At 34.7% G+C, this 24,309-nt stretch overlaps 1 protein-coding gene across 1 annotated transcript; it reads right to left on the reverse strand.

Moving 5' to 3' along the window:
- Nucleotides 1–1,514: 1,514 nt before the first annotated feature.
- Nucleotides 1,515–22,803, reverse strand: LOC105632031 (Phosphatidylinositol 3- and 4-kinase family protein). The gene is made up of 26 exons (XM_089716109.1): nucleotides 21,483–22,803; nucleotides 20,651–20,992; nucleotides 20,408–20,569; nucleotides 19,808–19,978; nucleotides 19,479–19,637; nucleotides 19,260–19,387; nucleotides 18,833–19,139; nucleotides 17,186–17,354; nucleotides 16,634–16,851; nucleotides 15,501–15,659; nucleotides 15,209–15,391; nucleotides 12,902–13,423; nucleotides 12,459–12,818; nucleotides 11,015–11,229; nucleotides 9,554–9,734; nucleotides 9,001–9,137; nucleotides 8,622–8,772; nucleotides 7,885–8,151; nucleotides 7,292–7,369; nucleotides 7,118–7,165; nucleotides 5,750–5,922; nucleotides 5,475–5,667; nucleotides 3,623–3,763; nucleotides 2,474–2,682; nucleotides 2,158–2,319; nucleotides 1,515–2,063 (listed from the first exon to the last, which is right to left on the reverse strand). The coding sequence occupies exons 1-26, from the start codon at nucleotides 22,452–22,454 to the stop codon at nucleotides 1,805–1,807; spliced, it is 6,066 nt and encodes a 2,021-aa protein (XP_089572235.1). The 5' UTR covers nucleotides 22,455–22,803; the 3' UTR covers nucleotides 1,515–1,804.
- Between the last annotated feature and the right edge of the window lie 1,506 nt (nucleotides 22,804–24,309).

A 24,309-nucleotide genomic window follows, 5' to 3' on the forward strand; every position in this document is an offset into this window, starting at 1 on the left:
TTTTTTTTTTTTTTCTTTTCTTGTATGTATGACCAAAGAATTTGGTTTATTGTATGCATGAGGTTGGCCAATGGCCTACTTAGTTTGTTGCAATTTGGAAGAAGTGGTCCAATATTGGGTTGAATCCGACTAGTAAAATTACTTGTAAATCGACTCCTAAAAGGACCTTACAATATTTCTTTTTTGTTTTCTTTCAAATATTTTTTTTTTAAAAAATAATGTAATTAAATCTTGATGTAGTTGTTTGCCATTTGTATCCTTAATTCCACATGGTAGACACATAGCAAAATAGAAAGCTGGCTAATGACTATAAACAGTGTAATAGAACACAAATGAAATATGAGAATCATGGATAAAAATGGATAAGACATAATTTAAGTTATTAGATCAGAATCCACTTGACATAGTTCTTACTTGATGTTTAAATGGAAAAAAGAAAAGAGAAGAGAAATGGAAATATGAAGGAGATGGGGAGAGAGAGCAAGCATGTGAGTCTTGTCTTGAATCCAGGAGCTATGGTCCATGCATAATTAAATAATGTGTCTGAGAATCTGACAACTCGATTATAACTCATCCTTGTTTGATCAAATCTCCAGAAATAAGGGACCCCCAAATTGCTAATTGTAATGAATCCACTAGAGAACTTTAAGAGTGGGTACTCGTGTGATTAGGCATAACGTATCTATCATCTCACCTATTAACAGCCACCGACCAGAATATGATGAAACCAAGCTTTAAGCATAGAAATAGAAATATCGGGCAGTTGCCCTTAAATTTGATTGCAATAAATAATATATTTTAAATTGAACTTTTGGATCAATTTTAATAAAAATTTTTCAATTACGAATTTTTAATTGATTATTGCTTAATCTTCTAATTAGAGCTTCTTTTAAAAATCATTATAAAATTTAATTTTTCATTAGATTTTGGGAGGAAATTGAGCATTATTTATCACTAGAATTATTCATTCTATATTTCACTTAAATTTTTTTAAAAAAAAACAAATATTATTATTACCATAATTGATCAAAATACTATTTAATTGATTGTTGGTAATGATACAAAATATAATTGGATTTTAGAACACATTAATGTTAGTGGAAAACACAGATGAATCAAGAACTTCAAGTGAATAGGAAGTGCCCATACTCTATAGAGATAATTTCCTTTTTTATTTTAAATTAATGTGTATATACAATCTCCTGTTTTCAATATATTCAAAAAATGAAAGTTAAACTCCGATTTGTATAAATCCGCATGTACAAGTTACAATAAATATAAAAAGAATTGCACTAGATCATCAATACCCTCGTCCCAGAATTCATATCCTTGTCGTTGTCGGAGTGTTTGATATACAGTAAATTCTTCCACAAAAAATGAGCCAACTCCACAGTTAGCCTATAAAAATAGAGAAAAAAAAGTTCATGTTCTCTTTAGTTCAAGAGAGCCAAACGCAGAGAGAGAATTTTCATTAACAAATCCAAAAGAGCCAGACAGTAACATGTGACGTGTGATTGTTCTTCCAAGAAGCAGTGAATTTTCATTAATAAAAAAGGGGGAATAAAATTTAAAAAAAAAAACTGTAATTTTACAAACCCCAATGGGAATCCCACCACTAGTTTACAAACAAAGCGCCGTTTTTTTTTTTTTTTTTTTACAGATCTTTTACCTGAAAGCTTTTTTCTTTTTCTAAGGTGGAAATCCCTTGAAAAGAATTATAGCTGTAAGACTGACAAAAGAAAATTAATACAAAAATTACAAGCAATCATGTACATTTAATGTTAGAAGCTCTATGATATTGGTTCTACTTCTCAATGCCTTGCTGCAGATATTGTATCAAGTCATAGCCGGCAGTTGTCCACTTGTTGTAGGCGTCTGTGCACACGCGGATCATGAAATTGGCAGCTTCACGCTCGCTCATCTCAGGATGAAATCTCTTGCGTAGATTTCCGATTGGATCACCCCTACTGAAGCATGGTAATCCGCTGTCTAACATCAACATCACGGTGTTGATTATCCCATCCATGTAACGACGGGCTGCAAGGTAACCCTTGACGCACAAGCTGCGGATCATAAGAAGAGAATCAAGAACTCAGCTTCGAAAAATATTGACCGATAAATGCATACACAATAATAAAAATGCAGAGCGTATTTTACCTTACAAATTGGTTCCAGGTTTCACTCTTCATAACACCAGAAGGATCTAATAGTTGGGTCATCTCATGGCTCAGCTTGAAGTGTGCGCTTTCGAATCTCATATTTCCACCAGGTGATATTTCAAAAATGAAACCAAAATCAATATGAACTAGCCTCCCATCACTGCATTGACATTTATGTTAAGAGTCAAATACTTATTTTTTTTCTTTACATTTTTCTTTTTTCCTCAAAACCCCATAGCTAGCATGTTTTTAAAGAAAAAATAGTTGAAGATATTGTAAAATCAAGGGAAACAAGGGGATAAAAGATCTCATACCTATCAAAAAGAAGATTCCCATTATGTCTGTCCTTCGGCTGAAGCAAAAGACTGGCTACTGCATAACCTGCACTGCTAACGATAAAGTTTTCACGTGCAGTTTCAAAACTAGGAGAGCCTACAGGCCCAAAATCCTGTTGAAAAATCTCAAATAAACCACCATCTGTTGTTTCACCCATTTGACTTCTGCTTCGCGAGTTAGGAACCACCTGTATGATTCAAGAATAGATACTAAGAAAGATAGCATGCAGAATTTTGCAGGTGATTCATTTTGAACTAAAAGATATCATTCTCAGATACATGGGGAGATGAAAGGTCAAGAATATATGGCATTTTATTTTTATCCCCCATTATGTAAGATATATTTGGATCTTTTTGTTTCTTTGAACATAAGCTTGTTATAAATTAGGCAAGAAGTTCAATTAATTTCAAGAAAATTCAAAACAGAAAGCACCTCATGGATCATGGGCAAGCCCAGAATTCTCCAGAACTTCCCACACTGCGAAGAACTCAAGCGCAAAGCCTAATGGTAGATTGTAGTTCACAAGAACTGCTATCTGTTAATCTAACACAATACTATCCATGGCAGTGATAATATACATGCAAAATGCGCATGCATGCTATATCAGAATCACCACAAACTTCTCTATCATCGGTATTCTTAATTTGCCAAACACTACTAAGTGTATAACATTTTCAAACAGGAATAAAGTTACAGCGAGACTCTTCCATAATAAAAGAAAAATATCTAAAACATTCTAATACAAATCACAAAAAAAAAAAATGTTTGAGAGCACTCCAGTTATTAATTTCAGGCACTAGTCTAATATAATCTATAATCAGGAACTTTATGATAAACTGATGTTTAGAGATATCAAACTTATGAACCAAAAAGAACGAAAAGATATGAAACTTGAATTATATACAATCATCCCGGAATGGAACTTGCACTTTAAAGTTTAAATAGCCATGTTACATTTACTGACATGGCTTGAAAAGAAAATCACCTCAATTCACACACAAATGGCATATCACACTAGTAATCACCTCAATTCCATGTATGTACTATATGGATCCATATCCAATATAGCAATGCCCTCGACACAAGCACACATTTCAGTTTAATGATGATGGAAAATCAGAGCTCACCTCAATAATACCTCTCTCCGGACCAGTTGGAAGAACTCCATAAGGAAACAAATAGAGATTAAGTCCCACTGCTTGAAATATGTCTCTAAGTAATGATATCACTTGAAGAGCAAGAACATCTTGCCGACAATCATCACCGACCTTAAAAAAGAAAAAACACTTGTGAGAATACAACTCAATTTGGAAAATAAAAATTTTAAAGCCAGAAAATTTAATTTACAAACTATGACAAACATCTCTTTAAAAATCAGCATTTTATCTGTTTTATTGAGATTTTGTAGCACAGTTTAGAAACTTCAATGAAGTTTCCAAATCAGAAACCCAAAATTAGTCGTGCGCATTATTTGGTTATGATCAAACAACTAAACCAAACCAACAAATTGGCTTATTTCAATAAAGGAAATACAGTTATTGCAGTAACAGAAAATTCAGTTCCCAAATTATCAGTTTAGACACCTAAAAAATGATAACCAAAATAATCAATTATCATTATTAACATATTTTTTTAGCAATATATCATTGTAATTATGTTCTTACAAATATATATAGTTGATACTGATCTGGAACGTTTCGATTTTGTTATCAGGTGTATAATAGTTCAGTTCAGTTGGTATCAAATTCGTTTGACCCACTGAATGCTCATTCGTGCTCAACCATACCCATCATGTGCATAAATGTACCATAAGAGAATGTTTCAACAAGACCATCTGTAATTGATACCTTTAATGGAAACTAGAATTACCAATTATAAGTATTAAATCCAAAAATTTCATTGCTATATAATAATATTTCACTTGCAAAGATAGGATCCGACTATATTTGGACTTAAATCTACCAACTAAAATGAGGACAATGAGAATTTGGAATAAGAATTGAGATTGTGTATCATTATCAAATACTAGTCAAATGAAGACCCCACTCGGGCCAAAAGAGATCACTGAGAAATATCATATATCCTGATTGGACCAACCATCTAGTTTAACTTATGTAGAATCAATCCTATTTTGCAATTTTCAAATTCATATAAAAAAAAATTTGTATTTACACTAAAAAATCAAAACTTACACCTCATTACAAGTCGAACTATTTTCTGAAAATGACAAGTAAATTTCACCATCAACATAATTGTATGCACTCTATTCCAACTTAAATTGCCTGTATATCTCTTGAACCTGAAAGCACAGTCCCTGCTGCTTGTTAAAAGAAGGCGCACAACCTCCTTTTGCTTTTGGTCTGGAGTCTGGACTTATAGCTTTTGTAATATATTTATCCCAACTTTGTGTAAATCCTTACTATTCATTAAATGGGTGTGAAGAAGATGTCTATCAAGGCAGAAAAGTAGATAATGCATATGTGAGCTGTGCATGTTTTGTGCTTTAAGTGCAGTCGTGAGTTTTGAAGTTTGCTATATGCTTCCAGTGAGGGTGAGAAGCTAGATATGTGGCAAACTGCTACTGTTTTTCTCAGTTGTTTCCCCCCTTCCCCCTAAAGAACATTAGGCTACGTATTAAATAATGTTTAATTTTTTGGTATATTTTAAATGTGATATTTGCTTAGTTTTTAATTGGGCATAATAAATCCAGACTTAATTCCTATGTTGAATCCCAATATTAGCAAACATAATATCAAACTTAATTGGATGCGGAACAAAGTTGAACAAAGTTGGTTTTTGCAAAAAGGCATATACATGTATATATATGTATTAATTTCAAAATATCAGTTATTTGAAAGTCTAATTTGTGGGTAAACTTAGTTTCTTAAGTTTATACATTTAATTATTGCACGGGCATCTTAAAACCAGAGACTTTCTGACTAATCCAAAGTTTACACATTAAAAGGTTCACAACCGTACCTTGAAAATGCAAGCTTGAGGTTTTATTTCATTTGGCGTCTCCCGGTCAACCACATTAAATGTAATCATTATAGGAACTTTTGCTGCTGACTGTAACGGTATTCCACTGTCCACCTGTATACCCCTGACAAGCTTGTTAGGAGCAGTTGGTAAATAAAGGTCCTCTCCCTGCACTTCGATTTTTTCCAACTCCCTGTCGTGGCAAGTTCATAGAAACATCAACAGCAAGATACAAAATATAAACAAGAAGATTTAAAGCATTAACTCAAGTATACCTCCGAATACCAGCTCGACGTTCTTCCTTAGGAATTGGATAGAGAACACCAGAAATAGATGTGACTTTGTCAAAGAAGTCAAATTCCCTTTGAAATATGTCAAGGGCCTTTCCAGCGAAACCATCAATAATATGTTGTCGAACAATTGGTAACAGCGCTTGAAAGGAACTATTCTGAAATAACAGTAAGTATATGTTTGGTTATTGGGCATTGAATAGCATTTGACAGATAATGATCTACCAATCTACAGATAGATACATAAGATACACATATGCACAGAGCCACAGACATACATTGCAACACAATGTTTAAGTCATGATATCTAGTCGCAAATAGGTAAGCAGTAACACAATTCAGATTGCAAATTTTAACTGTAGAATATGGCATGTAATTGTATTGTTTTTGAGTGTGTTATATTTATATATTTTTCAGCTCTATCACCCTCCAATCCATGTGCACGTAACATAGTGTTTCCAATTCACATATAATTGATAACACAAGGATGCTGCTAAGTCATAACATTTTACAAAGAGTTGAAAAAAAAAATCAAAATATATTGATATAAGACTCTGCATAAACTTAATTGTTCTTTAATGACAAAATATGAGAGGGAAGCACTGAGTCAGTAACATGATTCAAGGAATTCATTGTTCTGGCCAAATTGAGATGGCCAGAACTATCGAACTATCAATTTCATAATCTTTTTCATATAGAAAAATAATTTGCTTAAATAAAAAGAAAATATTTTTTTAATTAAAATTCATAAAATTAAAATAACCATATATAATTGTAAAATGTGCTAAAGTTCAAGTCTGTTTAATTATCTCGGGGACTAGTTTATTGTTAACCTTTTCTTTCAGGACTGACACGAGTTACTTGAAAATAAATTTTAATGCATAACTGATGAAATATTCCATTTTAGCAGAACCTCTAACAGCTCGGATCAATTTGCAAAAGGAATTTCTTTTACTTACGTGTACTACTGATCAATACCTTATTTATGGAAAGTGAAGACTCATTGTAACTTTTCATGCTCAAAAATGAGCAACAATTGATCACTAACTTTGGTTTTAGTTTCAAAAAAAAAAATAATAAAAAAGGTTTTAGGCCAATCACAACACACTTTGCAATTAAAAAGGAGGTTCATCTGCTAACTATTGCTTATATTGAAGGGAATGTGTTTCAACCTTCATGTTGAAAATGAGTCATCATTCATTTCCTCTAAAAAAGAAACAAATGATCATTCAACAACCCAAAATATGCACACCAGAAAAATTACAAGAATGTTTCCAATTACAGAATGATGTTTTAGGTTTCTTTTTCAATGTACAAATAGCATTGACAAATAAAATGACCACAAAGACGTACCTTTCCGGTGGTAGCTTCTTTTCCCGGTTCTGGTTCGCATTGCTCACCCTGAAATTCATAAACCCACAACTTATAGAAACAAATAGCCAAAATGGGAAAAACATGGATTTACTCATAACATTAGAAAGAAAGAACATGCTAAAAGCACTGCATAATTATATGAATGTTTCACACCTGTAGATGCCATATCAGAATATGGGCAAATATGTCACTTCTTTGAGCTGCTCTGAGCAAATATCCTTCAACTAACTTCTGCAAAATCATTTTGGCCAAATTCAATGCATTAAGATACACATAATTTTGCAATGGCATGTAGCATAAACAATGATATGATTCCAAATTCCAATCAGCATTCTGGCAAGTTGAATCAAGTTAAGCCAAAAACTTGAAGCCTAAGGATCAAATACCAAATTCATCTGAGTCTCTACACTTGTGCCAATACTAAACTACTGATGTCGAACTAACCTAATCACATTAAGATTGATTTGGGATGGTAAAATATAAAAAGCGATTAAAAATAGATTAAATAATGAACCTGCCTCCCCATTTGTATCATCTTTCTTTCGATTTGGCATATCATAAAGGTAAGGTTCAAGTTAGGTTCAGCAGTTCAAAACCTCACTGAACCCCTCTAGAATTTGTGTAAGATTTGGATTGATCATACCAAGCCTGAACCAATGTATTGATTTTCAACTCAACAGATAACAGCTTTGATGCAAAAAGTATGATGAGCAAAAAAACATTAGCATTTTTATTAAATAAGGCACCTCTTCATCATATCTCAATGACTGGACTAGCTGTGGCATGAAGAAGGTCACTTTCTCTGGAGGGTAGGATTCCAAAACCCTGAGAACATATGCCATGACACGTGGATGACCTTTATATGCGGGAGTGAGGAACTCAAGAGCTTGTGTAATTGAACAAGCAGCCCAGTGTGGCAGTTGTTGCAAAAGTGCTGAATTTTCATCAACAGCCTTGGGGGTAACAAAATATGGCAATGCTTCAGGTATGCAGCGTATTTCCAGAATATGTGACTGCAATGAAAAAATGAAGATGGTGAATCAAACAACATGGTATGAAGAAATGAATAGAATATATAGAGCTTAAGGGGCCAACATCTATAAAGGATTAAAATCAATCCTTTTCAAATTTTTCGCACAGCTGCAGAATACCCTTCTTATCTTAAACATTAAAGTAGAATTATCTAGAAATTAGTAGCAAAAAACAGGACTCGAACATCTTGTGCGAAAGAGTAAGAGACTTACTCAATTAGCTTGTGCAAATAGAGATTTCATAACCATTATTGACATGTGAGAGAAAGGTTAGATAAAGAAAAATAATTGTTCTGCAAATGTAGCAAAAAGGGTGCATGACTGCCAGATAAAGGGCAGAAGATTCATGATTGATACCATAACACGAAAGTGATGTGGTTAAGAGAAGGTAAGATAAACAATTTGGGAAATTTTATCTATTTTATTCATGTTGCAAAGATATTGCTACGTACCTGAACAAGATGAGTTAATTCAGCCTTCAAAGAAGCATTCGCGGGGAACCTTGCGGCTAAGGCTAAGGCAATCCGAGGATCCACTAAGAAAGCAGTCCTAGCATATTCTATCCATTTCTCTGAGCTGATTTTAGGCCGAGACATATTTTCCCTGAAAATTGACGGGAATGCAAAGGTCTTCAAGATCTATAAAAACTAACAGCATGTGTTTCAAGATATCTTTTCTAATGTGACTGCAAACCCCCCACCCCTCTCAATGCAATATTTTTTAGTCACAAAAAGAGAAATACAGAAAACACCCAAAGACACATCGAGTAACATATTCAAAATCTAAGCACAAAACACTAGGAATTTATGCCATAGTGTGGTTAAAATTTACTTTGTGTTAGTTGGTTGTGCCCAAACTTCAAGCCTATCAGCCTCATGTTGACATAACATCAAAAGCAGCTGTTTCCGCTTCTCTTTTCCCGTAATATAGTTCTCCATTTGGCCCCAGACAGGATGAAATTGATCATTCTGCAAAATTACTTAATTGTATCAGTGCATTGCATTGCAACAAGAAAACTGCATACAACAATAGAAACTATGTCCCCTGCCCATACTGTAATTTTTTTTTTTTCTCCACCAAACCAGTTCAGATGTCACTAAATGTTATCTATTTTTATTGTTTTACGATATGCAAAGCAGCAACTGATGACTTCCACAAGACAACCATAACTGTTCAAATGAAAATAAGGACATCTTCAGATAAGCGTGGAGAGTTTTCCTGTTTGGTGATATATAATGAAATAATACATTTTCCATTAGTAAATACAATTACTGGTTAGAAAAATTTCAGGACGGGCTTAGTTATACCAGGATTATAAATTAGCAGAATCAATTATCAAACTCATTTATAGCTAAATTATATGCTGTGAAAATCATTAACTTACCACATCAGCCAAAGAACTTCCATTTTCTTGCCCCCGTCCTTTTGCATCAGAGTGAGCATCTGATCGCTCATTGGAGAGATAGTGAACAAATATAGAAACAGACTGAGCCTCACTTTGTGCAAAATTCATATTATTTATGTCATACCATTCAGGCTCAGAAGCAAACCAGCCCAAACAGGTCCTGAAACACGCACAAAAGACAACGTTCAATTTTCAAATGCAAAAAAGCTACACTAAAGGATTCAACAATATGAGCTTTGACTAGGGATTTTCTTCACACATTCTGTAGTCAATAAATTTCGACTTTAAAGCTAGAATCATTGTTTTCTAACTATATTAAGCATGCTTCATTACACCAGTTGGGTGTCTACCCACAGAGTTGGTGGGAATTCAAACCCCCGTTGCCCCTTCCATTGGGAACAGTTAAAGAAAAGCAACAAGTAGCACCAACCAATAAATGAGTAAAGCATGGTCGCTGGCTAAAATAATCTTCACCCTACACCTCCCCACCCCACCACCGCAGAAGAAAAAAAAAGCATTTTATAAATGAGGATCACCATTTTAAGTATATTACAAGTTGCATAGCCTGCACCTAACAGAAAGGAAATATAGAACACAGAACTAATATTGATAGTAACATTGGGCATTGCAGTTGACTTTCAGAACTATGAAGGTACGTCGTATTGTCTCCTCCTCCATCAGTAGCAGAACTACAAGCTCTTCTCCAAGGCCTATGATTGACAAAATGAAGATTATCATCCTATATAATACAAGCTGCACCCACCCTCATCATTGATGTGTTTTGCAAAAGAATAATCTACAGTTAGCACCTTAGGTCACATCCAAGTTTGAAAATCAGTAGTGCCAACTTCTCAAATACACTGTCATTTAACAACATTTGGCTATGCACCCCCCCCCCCCCAACCCTACCCTCTTCTTTTCCTCTCCTCTGTTTGGGAAGAAGAGAAGCGGGAAGCTTTGAAGGAAGAGGGGCCTTTTTTACCATAACAAACTCTTATCTGCTATTTTAATGTAGATAAAATACCATGCATATAGTCCTCCACCCCAATACACCCACACACAACATTTATATAGGACAACAAAAATAAGAAAACAATATGCAGTCATGTAAACCTTCATAAAATGAAGATTATCCAGGTCTTGTAACCTTAGTCAGCATTAGATAGGTGCCATTGAAGCTTAGAACAAATATTACAGGCAATCATGCTACACAGTTCAAAATCTCTCCCTCCAACAACTCATACTCAAGGTCATCTTTTTTTTTTTTTTTTTTTTTTTTTTTTGCCCTTTTATATTTTTCTATTTTCTAATTGTCTATTCATTTAGCATATGTAAAACTTTATTCTTTCACTTGCCAGCAGCATAAATATGATAAGAAAAAATTCATTCAAGAAACTATACAGTAAAAATATGGAGAAATTTACAGTCAATAGAGATCACCTATAAATCCGGTCTTGCAGTAGTTGAAGGCCTGATTTGAAACCCTGCAAATTCCCTTGGAACTGACACGAGCAAAACTTGAGCCCAAGGAGCATGCAAGTAAAAAAGGTGCCAGTGGCTGCAGGATGGCGTGAAAAGTTCCATGATGATCTTGTGGTCCCTTGTAACATTCGGCCAAGGAGCAGGAGTTGCTCGATATTATTGTGATGAACAACCTTTGTAGCCAAAACCAGCACATATGAGAAACCGCATTTATTTAGTGAATCAGATCACACATGCACATGCACAATCACATGCATATGTTCTTATGAAGTTACTAAGATCTACAAATCAATGCAACCAATAAATTTGTCTGTAACAAAAGCACATCATGCAATGCATATTATGAGTCCAAAAAATCAACAGTCCAATTATCGACAAAAACCTTGGTAAAGATCCATCAAACGACACAATAAAGCAAGTAAACAAACTCTTTAGGCATTCCAAACAATTACTGAATTTACATGCACCTCAAGAGTATATTTCATCCAAGAGCAAACTCTCAAGAAAATTTTAAATCATAACCAGATGGTGATGCACCCCTGTCAATGACATCCCATTATATCTAGGAAAAGGGCAGCAGTCAGTCAAATAACCAATGCAATTCCCATATTATGTTTCTGCAACAACAACCTCAGAGTTCATATCAGTCAAAAGAGTTGAATGCTAAAAAATCAACCCAGTTTGACAACCCCACATTCTCTTCTTCCTATTCATCAGTTTCAACCGCGACACATTCTTTTATTTTGGGCTGGTAGACATTCCACCAAATGAACTTTTCTGACTCTGTTAACCATATAGAGTTCCTGCAATCCTGAGTGAGGAAAGAAAAAGAGCACCCTGAATCTCAAATACACAATACTTTTATGACCTCCACAAAAATAACTTCAAAAGAGCTAGACATTCTACAGGCTTCTTTATTCAACACTTCATATTCAAGATTTGTCCCTATTTTTTATCTAGAATTTTAGATAAGTTTGTAATTTCATTTACTCATTCCATATATATGACAGCATTGGGGCATATTTTGGCCAATCTTTATGGAATAAAGATGGTTATAGATGTGAGAAGCTAAGGTCCCAGTTCAGCTTAACAAACAATTATTTGTCTTCTTTGAAGGATAAAGAGAGAAATTCAGCATTGCTTGAATTACAAAGTCCAGACATAAGACACATACTGAAACTTACCAGATAGACTGCAATTCACGAATTCCCTTTCCATCTCAATTGCTTACTAAAATTGCAATATCTAATCCTATTTGATGCAATTGACAGAAGAATGAAATTCAAGGTGCATGATCCTGCCCCACGAATGCATTCTAATATATACCAACAAAGTAACACAAATGAAAAAAGAGAATGCAGTTGGGAAAAGAGACAGTATGAGAAATTCATTAATTACTGACCTCAAAGCGATCAATAAAAAATCCGAGCCATAATCTATGTGCCATTATTTGTCCAACAGGATCAATTTCAGGTAGCTGTTCTGGTTCCCCAGGAGAAAGGTGAGGCCTCAATTTTGCAGCAGGTCCAGAATACTTCACTTCAGATGCAAAGAGGCCTCGTTTCGTGTCGATTGTCCATAACCAAGCATCAACAAGCTCAGCAAGAACAAGAGACCCCAATTGGGGTGCAGCTGAAACCAACCATGTCCAAACAAAAACACCAGTCTCCATTGCATCTTGTGTAGAAATATATGCCGGACACCAACAAAGAAGACGTAGAAGTTGAGCAAAGCCCTCTATGTTAGATTTTGAATCAGAAACCTGGTCAAAAAGAAAAAACATGGAAAAAAAATTCTCTCTGAAAAACTTACACATTAGCTAGTAGAACATGAGAATATTTTTACCAGATTTGAGAGAAGTAATGCAGTTGCCTGAGAACAAGTATCACGAAATTGTGATTTGTCCACTTCGCCGCCTTTCTCTGCAGTGCTGACAAATTGTTGAAGAAGATGCACAAACTTGTTAAGTAATATCCCATTAAATGAATCATCCTCCTGTGGAGGTTGAGAAAATGCTCCAGATATTAATCTCTGAAGACCACCTCCAAAACCTGGTTGTGGGTTACCAGGTTGAAATCCACCAATACTGCTATATAACCTTCTCATCCCAGCAATTTCTCCAGCATGATTGCACTTAACTGTTGCACTGACTATACCAGTACTGAGTACCTCCAAATTGAAGGCTTCTGTCAATTTCAAGTTTGCTCCTGATGCAGCAGCTGCTGCAGCCATGACTGCAGGAATATTAGCTGTTCGTATGCCAGTCCAATCATTTTTACCAGTCCCAATTCGTATCTCAGTTAAAAGAGAAACCACATCAGTTGTCGGTTGTGCTCTCTGCCATGTGTTTGCTTTGCAGAGCTTTTCCTATAGTATGTGGAACCACCAGAAAAGAAAAGCCAAATCTATCAAGATAAAGATAACAACAAGGAATACTAGAAGAATCGATGTCAATTTTAAATTATATAAGCAAGAAAATCATAAACATCAAGGAGGAATTAAGGATGCTGCATAAATGGAAATAAGATGCAATGTTAATTTCCATACGTATAAGATTATTTTTTAAAGTTTATCAGGTTGTTATCAAAATTGAAGATTAACTGTTAAACTGCTAATAGATAAATATGTTTTTTACCAGGTTAAAGCATAAATATAAAAACCAGAAATATTTCAACTTTGTTTACTTGTTTAAGCATGAGTGATAATGGTGGGTTAAGGTTCTCCAACAACAATGATGGTTCATTTTATTGGTAACATTGGGTTTGGTGTAAACGGTTGAAAATTTATCACTCATTCTTCACTTACTTTCACCCCAAACCCTGGTTATTATTCCACACTCAAAAACAACCCCAAAAGTAAATCAATCAGAAAGGATGAAAAAATGTCAGAAGGGCATTTACATTCCTGGTGAAGCCCCTCAAGAAGAAACATCGAAACAAAACAATAAAATCAATTTGTCTCACAACATATTAAAGACAAACTGTTCCTCAAAGATGCAGGTATTCCTCTCCTTCCAAACACTTCCACTGAAAAATAGGCACAATTCCAAAAGGACTTTCGCCTCTTTTTTACCACCAACCGCTTTCTTGTTTAAGCTGCAAACTACAAGTTTTAATTGAGAATTGAAATGCTAAAGGAGTCACCTGGTTCATGTTGAGAAATGGAAGGGTAGAGATAATACTAACACAACAAATGTACAAAAAACAAAGGTTCTGTAACTGAACCTTTTACACTATAATTTCATTGATTTCCTTAGTGTTTACGTAGATCTAATTACGTGGTAGAAAATGTAAAAGTAGCCTACTGCTACACCTTAAGCATGCTTAGCTTAACTCATAACTAATCATACTTTGTTCACTTAAACACTCAATACTAAAGCCCATACCTGCTACCTAACCCCACTGACATGCTTACTGGGACAGCAAGCTTACAACAGAAAACACAAATCAGATTTTCCCTCCAAAATCATCATACAACCAAAGAGCTGTAACAACATAAGTGTCATAGACTTCAAAATTTCAGCAATTTATAAATGAAATCTAAGATATTGTAGGGGATACTCTAAAATGTTTTACAACGAAATGCACCACCATTCTAGTCAGCAACCAAAAAAAGGGCTAACCTAAGTCACAAAGTGGCTTACAGAACAAAGAAAGTATATCAATAAAACACAGAGGGGAAATCTAATTCGACATTTTCATAAATGCTTATGAAATTATTTTTTGCATATACTACATCAAAATATTAAACAAATATAAAATCACTCTTTGGGATAATTTTTTAAATAATACCAACCATGAACTATTCATCATCCAAAGACTTACAATCCAGAAAACAAGTTATTGATTGATAATCATTAATTGCAATTATGACCAAAAGATAACTTTCCATTTCAATAAAATGACTCCATTTTGCAGCTCTTTGGCCCTTTTGACTAGTACAAGACTTCATTGCATATAAAAGAAAAATACAAGCTGAATATGCCTGAAATGAGGGAGAGAGCATCTCTCGTTCTCAATGCATTGATGAAAATGTTAAAATTACTCAAATAGGATAAGCAGAACTGCTGAACTATTCACTGATTTGTACCAAAATAGAATGCACATATCAAATTATTCTGGCATCCAATAATTAATGGATTATCAAATCAACCTGAAGTAGACCCTGGCTAGTGCATGGGGCATATGAAAGTGATATGCTGATCCATTCTCTCAAAATTCTTTGGTATAAAGAACGAACTGTCACTGCCCAAGCAGGATCGTTAACAACAGTAGAAGATGAGTCGTTATTAACTGAAAATAGCAGGGAGTCAAAGCAAGATGAATTCCACAAGACCTGCATAGATGGATTTTCCACTTATTCCAAATAGACTAAGCAATATATCACTCAAAAATAATAGAAACAAATCAATGAATGATCAATGATATTATCAGAAAGATTCTACCTGAGCAAACTTATCTCTAAGCTGAGTCAACAAATTAACAGCAATATCCCGGATGTGTTCCTCTCTCTGCGACATACTTTTAATGAGAAAACAGGTATGGGCAAAAAGAGTTGATTCTCTGCTCTCAGTTTCATTGCCTGTGTAACTTTTTTGATCTTCCTGAACTCAAATCGCCACATGAATGAAGTTTAGATAGCAAAAACGAGAAGGGAGAGAAAACCATCATACAGCAAGGAAAAGCACACTGCATTTCCACAGTATTATTATCTAAGTACTTATTAAATTGTGCAGGAAATTAAATCAGTTAAATTGCATTCCAATCATCTGCAACCAATCTTGGAATCATTAATTGTAGCATGCGGAGAGTAAATAACATTAATTGAACATAAAATCAGAAGGAGATGCAAGCATCATAGAACAAGGGAAAGAATCACCACTAGAGTTATTACATGAGAAGTAACACAATGAAAAATGTATAATAATAAGACAATTCAGAAGGATACATTGTCATTTACCAACATCAGTAGCAACCTATTGTTGAGGTAAGCATCCAAGGGTTCTCAGCTATACCATGAGTAGCTCAGAAATATATGCCTTTGCATTAAGCAATCAGAGATTTCTAGCATTGTAGTAGACAATGCCACATAATAGTTCGTGAAAATTATGAAGCAAAACATAGGCCGCCTTTCTACAGACATTTTAGAAACACCTAAAAATTTAGGCACCCTAAAAAACATGGTCAAGGTCTTGCGCATACAACATTCATGCACACAAGCATGCAGAGAAAGATACAAGAATTACAACTCAATTGTTTAAAAACAAAAAGAAAAAAGTAGGAAGGTGGGGGAGGAGAAGAGGAGAAGTCAAATCTCTGTACCACATTCAGAACTCAATTCCCACCAAAAAAAAGTGGGACGCAAAAGTAGAATTGGGGAAAAAAAGAAACAAACAAGAATCTAATCAAATACAATCCCAATCAGGTGAAGTTAATTTATTTTACATTTTAAGGAGAGGATAATTAAATATGCTATATAAAAGACTTGCTACTTCTGACCAAGATCTATGACATACAACTCAATGGACACTGCATGTGAAGAAAAATTATAGGGGAGAGAGAATGAGTAGCTTAATACCAGCCAATGTACTGCTGCTTCAAATGCCCTGTGGACAATTGCCGTTAAACATTGGAAGACAGCAGGCATAAGGTTTGGAGTTTTTAGGTACTCAAAAACACAACTGAAGGCACTTCTAGCAGCAGTCAAACCACTACCACCATTGAGGATGCCACCATTACTGCTGAAACGTATTATCTCCAAAAAAGCAACAGCAAGAAGATAAGTTGCCTTCACACCTGTAAAACATAAATGAAAACCAAGAAGCATCCTTCAATCGCCAAATACGGTGGAGATCACAACCATTTATGAGGGATGACTCCAGACGAAAAAAGGACTAAAAATGATTTTTCAGACGGCAAAAGCAAAGAAGACTCAACTCACAACCGTTGAAAAAATAAATAAATAATATATATATATATATATATATATACACACACATTTCCTTCAGATGACAGAAGGTTTTACTAAGACTAAAGTCCAAAATTGCAAAGAGGAGAACAAGAAATCCTAAGAGAGAAAAGAAAAAGGAAAAAGAAAAGATTAAACGTTTACATAATAATATTGTCTAACCTGAAATCGTGCTCATTGCTGCAATTTCAACTCGCCCTCCCAAAGCAGCTGAAAGAGCAGCTCTATGGGTAACAGCCGCTTTCTCATTGCCACTACCGCGACGGCTTTCAGGGTTGTGAAGGGCATTTAGTTCCAATTCATCTTCAAGCCATTTGACAGAGCTGACAACCTGCAGTAAAGTTGTCACATAAGAAAAATTTAGGTAGGCGTTAGTTCACTCCAATAACTACAGATAAATAGAAATTTATTTTAGGTACAAAAGTAAAAAAGCAATCTTCCAAGGTTGACAATGCAAATTGAAAAAATATCACACTCACCTAATTACATTCAATTTAGTAACTTATGAGCCTAATTTAACACGATAATTAAATGAAAATTTCATGTCATAGAAAGAAAAACATTTTGGAGCATGGTATCAATTCAAGTACACTCCATTTTCAACAGCAAAATGACAGTTTACTTCAAATCTACAAGAATATTTAATTCTGAATGTCCAACGCCAATTCAGTGTCACACTAAACCGCATCATCAAAGGGGCCTGAAGCCCATAAATTCAGTTAATACATGAATCAGTTTGATCTTTTTCCACAGCTTATATTCTAGACTTTCTACGTGAAATCTACCATATAATGGTGCACCGATCTGATTTCTAAGTTGCCATGGCAGGGTTTCAGGGGCCCTAATAAAACTTGCAGGATGAATTTGAGGGAAGAAGAGGGAAATCAGATAGACCAATAGCCTCTGTTGCATGTAGTAGCATTGGCATTCACGGGAACTATTATAAGACCGCCTTAAGCTGAACTGACTAGACTAGATAGTCCAAGCAGAGTCCGGGCAGAGGTGAGAGTTTATATGAAGATTTTAACAGCCACGCTGCATTCATTTCCTTGAGAGTGACAGAACAAAAAGACATCAGTACAGTAAAGCTCTGGAATATCCTAGGATTTAACAGATCAAGTTCAGTTGTATGAAAAATCAAATAAATATAACAAAAAAGCTGAGAAGAAGGCGGAACTAAATTTCTCAGCATGGAAGAGGAATGAGTCATGCTCAACTCAAGAGCTATCTCTAAATAAACTTAGAATCACACAAGCCTTTCAGGTTTTGGTTGGATCTTATTTTGCTGTTTTCAACTCCTCTGATGTTACCCATCTGCTTAGTGCCTGTTTAACCCAACTTATTTCCCTAATAAATTGCTTTCAAACAGGCGAAGACTTGGCATAAAAAAATAATCAGAAATATGATTGCAAAGCATGTTCTGGAAATGCTACTTTTACTTGAATGCTTAAAAATTTTCATAGATGAGTAAAACAATATTAAGAATACAAGAAATAAAGTGTATTCTAGCATATCAGTTATGATATGAAATGCAGACATATTGATCAAAGAACAGTGAATTGTGGAAGCAATTGGCAAATTAAAATGATACTCAGCATGAGACGTAGAGCATATTCTCAAAGACAGTGTACCAAAAGAAATTTGACATATTCATTTGTGCGGTGTGGATGTATGTATATACTATTGCAACTTCAGAATTAAACAATTTATCTAGAAAAAGAAACGGAAGTCATCATCATACGAGGGGGAGAAAATAATACTTTTATGAGACAATAAACAAGAATTATGGAAGAATATTCACAAACTTACAAGAGGAGGAGTCCCTTGAGCAATACATTGAACGGCAGAAGACCACTCTGCATTCCACATGTACGGTCCACTCACTGCTTGAAGTGCAATTGAACCCACGCTTCCCACACTGTTCAAGGTAGTTGAAACTGACTTTGCTGGTTGTTGATTTTTCTGTATAGGAGGTGCTAAACCAAAAAGGGCAATGTAGAACCATAAATTTCGGAATAATTTCAAAAGAGAAGGCTCCACATCTACAGTAGGATCAAAATCAGAACATATTTCAGCAACAGCAGGAAGAAGAGGCCCCAGAAAATCTGCTCCACTCCTGTACAATTGGATTATCATATATAATATCTCTGAATCAGACACACAATGAAGGGATGAAAATAAAAATGGTTGTTCTAAACACATAACACCAAGACTGCATAATGGGACAGCTCTATACCTTCCACTTTTGGATTCAGCAGCCAGGCCTACATCTGAGCACAAAGATAGCAAACGATGACGATAGTCTGAACGCAATCTCATATTTGTAAGGCCATTAGCAATCAAAAGAAATCCTGCAGGGAGAGTCTAGAATGTGATTGAAAAAGTGAGCAACCATTTGATAAGATAATCAATCAAGCAATAGCTTCATGCTTAACATGGTCACAGAATTAAATACCTCAACACGTTCTGTTGTGGCTTCCGGTGCCAATGTTTTGCTTTCAGCAGCTCCTACACCAGATAATTTACACAAGTAACTTCTTGTCATCAGAACAACAGTCTCACGATAGGACTTCTCAAAACCTAAACTTGCTATGCGAGATACAGCATCAAGAAGCTGCAACGTGTAAGGGGGATAGTCACTAAACCATGCCACCAAATTAAAGAAGCATGATAGAATATTGCCACTTGGGATGATAAATGTTGAAAAGAAAATTAAGGTAATGAGATATAATGACATAAAAGCCTTATTCAGCAAACACATTCTCTGAAGACAAAGATTCGTACTCGGAGTCGCAATAAACCAGGACATGAAGCGTCACCCTCTTCTAAGCTTTCAATAAAAAGAGGGAGTATCATGTCTACTACTTCAGACTTGTTAACAGCAACAGTCAGATCAGCTAGTAAGCGTATAACATTAAGTTGCACAGCTGGAACTCCCTGCTTTTCCTTGTCAGCCTGAAAATAGAATGACTTGTAATCATAAAATGGAACTCAACCATAAAAATTAATTAACAGAAAAAAGGAATACTAACTATGCATAAATTAGTGCAGAGAGGAAGCTTTTAAAACCCTGCTGATTAAATTACAGTGTAAATATACTTGATATTATTAATCATTGAACACAAACCATACGATAAGCACAGATAGAAGATCTTCTCATAAACAGTGAGCATAATGCTGGGAAAAGTTACAAAATATATGAAGAAAGTTACAGAGACTTCTTTCAACAAAAATTTTGAAATCTTTACATTAACATATACGTAGGAATCCACCATGCCAATTCATTAAATTGATAAACGACTCAATGCATTTTCTCAATTGAAAATTCAGGTAAATCATATGAATCTATGCACTGGAATTTGGGTTCCCATAGCATAAACCAACCTGTTCATCATAGTCATTTCGTTCACGTATGCTTGTGGCTAATCCCATGATAAATGTGTCAACAGGAGACCGGTCTTTGGTCCACCCAGATTCTATTATCTGACAACTAGTCTTCATGACAGTCTCAAACATAGCTCCCTGGCTGTCCCCCAATGTATCAGCCTGTCAAAATTAGGATATACAGCAATAAACACCAAATCCACTGAACTGAATGTCTAAGCTACATGGTTAAAAAAAGGATACCTGTGTACATGCAGTCAGCACAAGAGGCTTGAGGCGAATCAACAGAACACGCAATGGCTGACCTCCTTTAGTGACAGCAATATGTGCAGTGCCAGTGAGGAGGGAACTGAACAGCTCTTCGCAAATTCTCAACTTTCGCCACACAGAGATCAAACACGCTTCTGCAGCATCTATCATTAGTGCAAGAGTCTCAAGCACCAATCTCTTGGAGGTTTTCCCATCCGCATCAATAGATGCAATAGTTTTAAATTTCATCTTTGCTGCCGCCTGATAAACAGACAGTTTTGCATTCACTCTAGCTTTTAAAGGTTGCCCCTGCTCAGTCCAATCCCGCTTCCGTATCTGCCCAGATAACTTTCTTAATCACTCACTAAATTCAGGAAATTTACTTAGTTAATTTCTCTACTGCACTAAGTAACACTCATACACAACCAGACAAAACGAACCCAAAAAATTATTTTTCTAGAGACACGCACCAATATATTCAAGTTATAACCACTACCCCTTCTAAAGTCTTTCCTCAAGAAGTTCAATTTTTAGTCATTCAGATCAAATGCACTAAGAAGTTCAATGTTTAGTCATTCTGATTAAATGCACTAAAATGTTTACACCTGTGACAGCATATAAATTAAATTCAATAATTAATGATTAACCTGTTCCCGTGGATGATTCTTTATCTGCCTCTACTTCTTAGTTTTCCTAACCTAATTTCTCTTTGTGGCCCTTTTGCTCAAGTTACTATATTTTTTGGTCTTCCAGTAAAATGCAGTAAGGCTACCTACTCACTACAAATGACGGTAACAGTTCGCATACGAAAAATATTGACAATTACCTTTAGAAATGCAGACAGAGAATGTAACTGCTTCTTAGCAATTGTCCTCAGGCTCTTCAAAAGATCATTATCAATCTTCACACGATCCAGAACATGTGCAATTAACTTAAATGCAATCACCTGCTTCTCTAATGCCTCCACAGACTCCTCTTCAAAGGAAGCCACTTGTTGCCTAAACAAACCTCCGCCTCCATCATTGAACCCAAGACCCATTGCCATAGAATCAAAACCACTCTTCCACGCTACGCTGCCTCCATTTATCGCCACAGACATTGACGACACCACACTGGCGCCGGACGATCCCGAGACGTGGCTCGTATCATTCGCGGGACTGTGGTTAGAATTCCTATGGTTTACGTTGTTCATTGGCGAGCACTGAGACGACGACGTTTCGGAGCTTATACCAATTTGTTCACTAGTAGAAGCCGAAACCTGGCCGGAGGAATTCAACTGATCGAGTAGGCACGTCACCAGTTTCTCCGCATCGTACTGTTCAATTGGCGGGAAATTATGCGTTAAAGCCAGCAGGAAAGCCTTCGAAATAGCTGAATTATCACTAGCATTGTTATTTATCGCAGCCATAATCACGTCCCCAGCATAAGCAGCAATCTCCTCGGAGAAATCCACGGACAACTCAGCCGCTTTGGTTATATATGCCATAAAATCGACAAAGAATAAAGAGATCGAGTCGATACCGAGTGACTGGGGCCAAAATGATTGCTGAAACGACAACGGAATCGCGCGAAAAAAATCAAGGACGATATCTTCAGGCCTATTATCAACGTATTCAGTGCACTTAGAGAGGAATCGAGCCAAAACAAGGACCGCATTGAGCTGTGACCGCGAAACCCTAGGGGAATCGGCTTGGAAAACCTCCGATGGAGGACATCGATTGCAAATCCACGTCAATTTTTCCTTGAATTGCGTCGGTTTTTGCGCCACGAGGTCGCAGAGCTCCACCAGAGACTCCATTGACAAATCTAGAAAGAAAAATCAAAACTAGAGAATTGAATTGAATTGAATTGAAATGACAATGTATCAGCCAAAAAGTTATATATAAATCATAAAAAGGGCAAAATAGGAGGTTTCAGTGTAGGATGAAGAAGGAAATGGCAGATTAGGGTTTCATTTTGTACGTGAAAGGGAATGAAGGCATGTTAAGGTCTCTGTAGGTAGCTGTTTTAGCTGGTGTTTTTGCCATTGTTTTCTCTGTTCCCTTTTTTTTTCTTAGAATTTTCTGTTTCTGTTTTGGTTTTCATGGTGAGACAGTTCTCGCGCCTCTCTTGGATCCTATTTTGTCCGTCTCCTTTCACTCACTCTCTCTCTCCGTCAACCTTGGATAATAATTTTATTTTACTTTTTTTTTTATGGAAATTTTCTTTCTCTTGATATTGCTAAAAAAACCAAAAATAAATACTGAAAAGGCTATGAAAAGGAAAAGGCTTAAAGGACAAGTCATCAATGGGTTTTCATTTATTATATTTATTTATTTATTTTATATTTTTGAGTTTTGGAAAGCACTAACGTACTTGAATATAACGTATACTTACTATTAATCTTTAATAAATGGCCAAATACATGAATCGCACCCTGAATTTTATTATTTTATTTTATAATACCCCTAATTTAAAAAAAAGTAATCGATTGTGCCTCTAATTGTGAATTTTAGTATTATTTTAATTTTTTATTTATTAACAAAAAAATAGTTTGTAGGATTTTTAATTTTAATATATGATTAGCATAACATTTTCTTAAGATGATTAACAAAACTTTTAAAATAATAATTTGCATATTTTTAAATCATCTTATAAGTATTTAATTCATTTAATTTTATCAATTAAAATGTCTAATAAAATGAGTTTACATTTAATGATTGAATGAATGTAATTTTATAAATTAAATATTCGATTGGCCAATATAAAATAAAAAGTGATAAAATTAAAATAGCAAAGCTTAAGAATTAATTTATGTACTTCACCTAGAATAAAAATTAATACTTCAACATAATTGGAATACAACAATACATCAATCTTAGGATTTTTTTTTTTACTTTTTTTTTTACTGGATTATTTTTTTACTTCATTTTCCATTTTAAAATTTTAATTAAATATTAATTTTTAAATAGAATGTTTTCTTATCTAATTGTCTTAGTACTCCACTAATTATATATTTAGAGAATCGGTGATATTTGTAGTTGCAAAAACAATAACAAAAGCCTAATACCATCCATTATTTGTCTTGTGGTGGATCAAGAATTACATTTTTAAAAATCTTACAAAAAAGTTTAATTATATTAAAATATTGAATTTCTATTTAAATAAGATTATAAAATATATGAAATCATTAAAATATAAATTATATATTATAAAGTCAATAATTTTTTATCAAGGAAGCAGTGGTCTAGTTGATTTTATCACTTATATAAAATGTAAGAAATTCGAGTTCTCTCGACCACAGTATTATTATATCAGGTGAATTCAATTTCGAGATAACTTTTTAAAATTGTTCTTCAATAAATTGAGATTCATGGCTGCCATTTTTCAAATTTTTTTGGTTTGACTTTTAATATTAATTAGTCCATACCATATTGGCAGTTGGGTAGCATATAATTAATTAATTAATTAATTTAACTACTCACAGGTGATACGTTGACGTTTGGTACGTTGATGATGATAACGAAGTTGCATTACATATAAAATAATAATAAACCACGTCATAAGGCCCACCCTTTCCTCTTCTTTTTTTTTTCTTTTTTTTTTTTTTTTCCTAAAGACATAATCAACATAGTTATTAGCTTCTAAAGTTGTTGATTTTGTTTTCATGCACA

The sequence above is a fragment of the Jatropha curcas genome, chromosome 11, assembly GCF_041381405.1.
Source record: "Jatropha curcas cultivar XTBG-Jc1 chromosome 11, XTBG_Jcur_1.0, whole genome shotgun sequence".
Lineage (NCBI taxonomy): Eukaryota > Viridiplantae > Streptophyta > Magnoliopsida > Malpighiales > Euphorbiaceae > Jatropha > Jatropha curcas.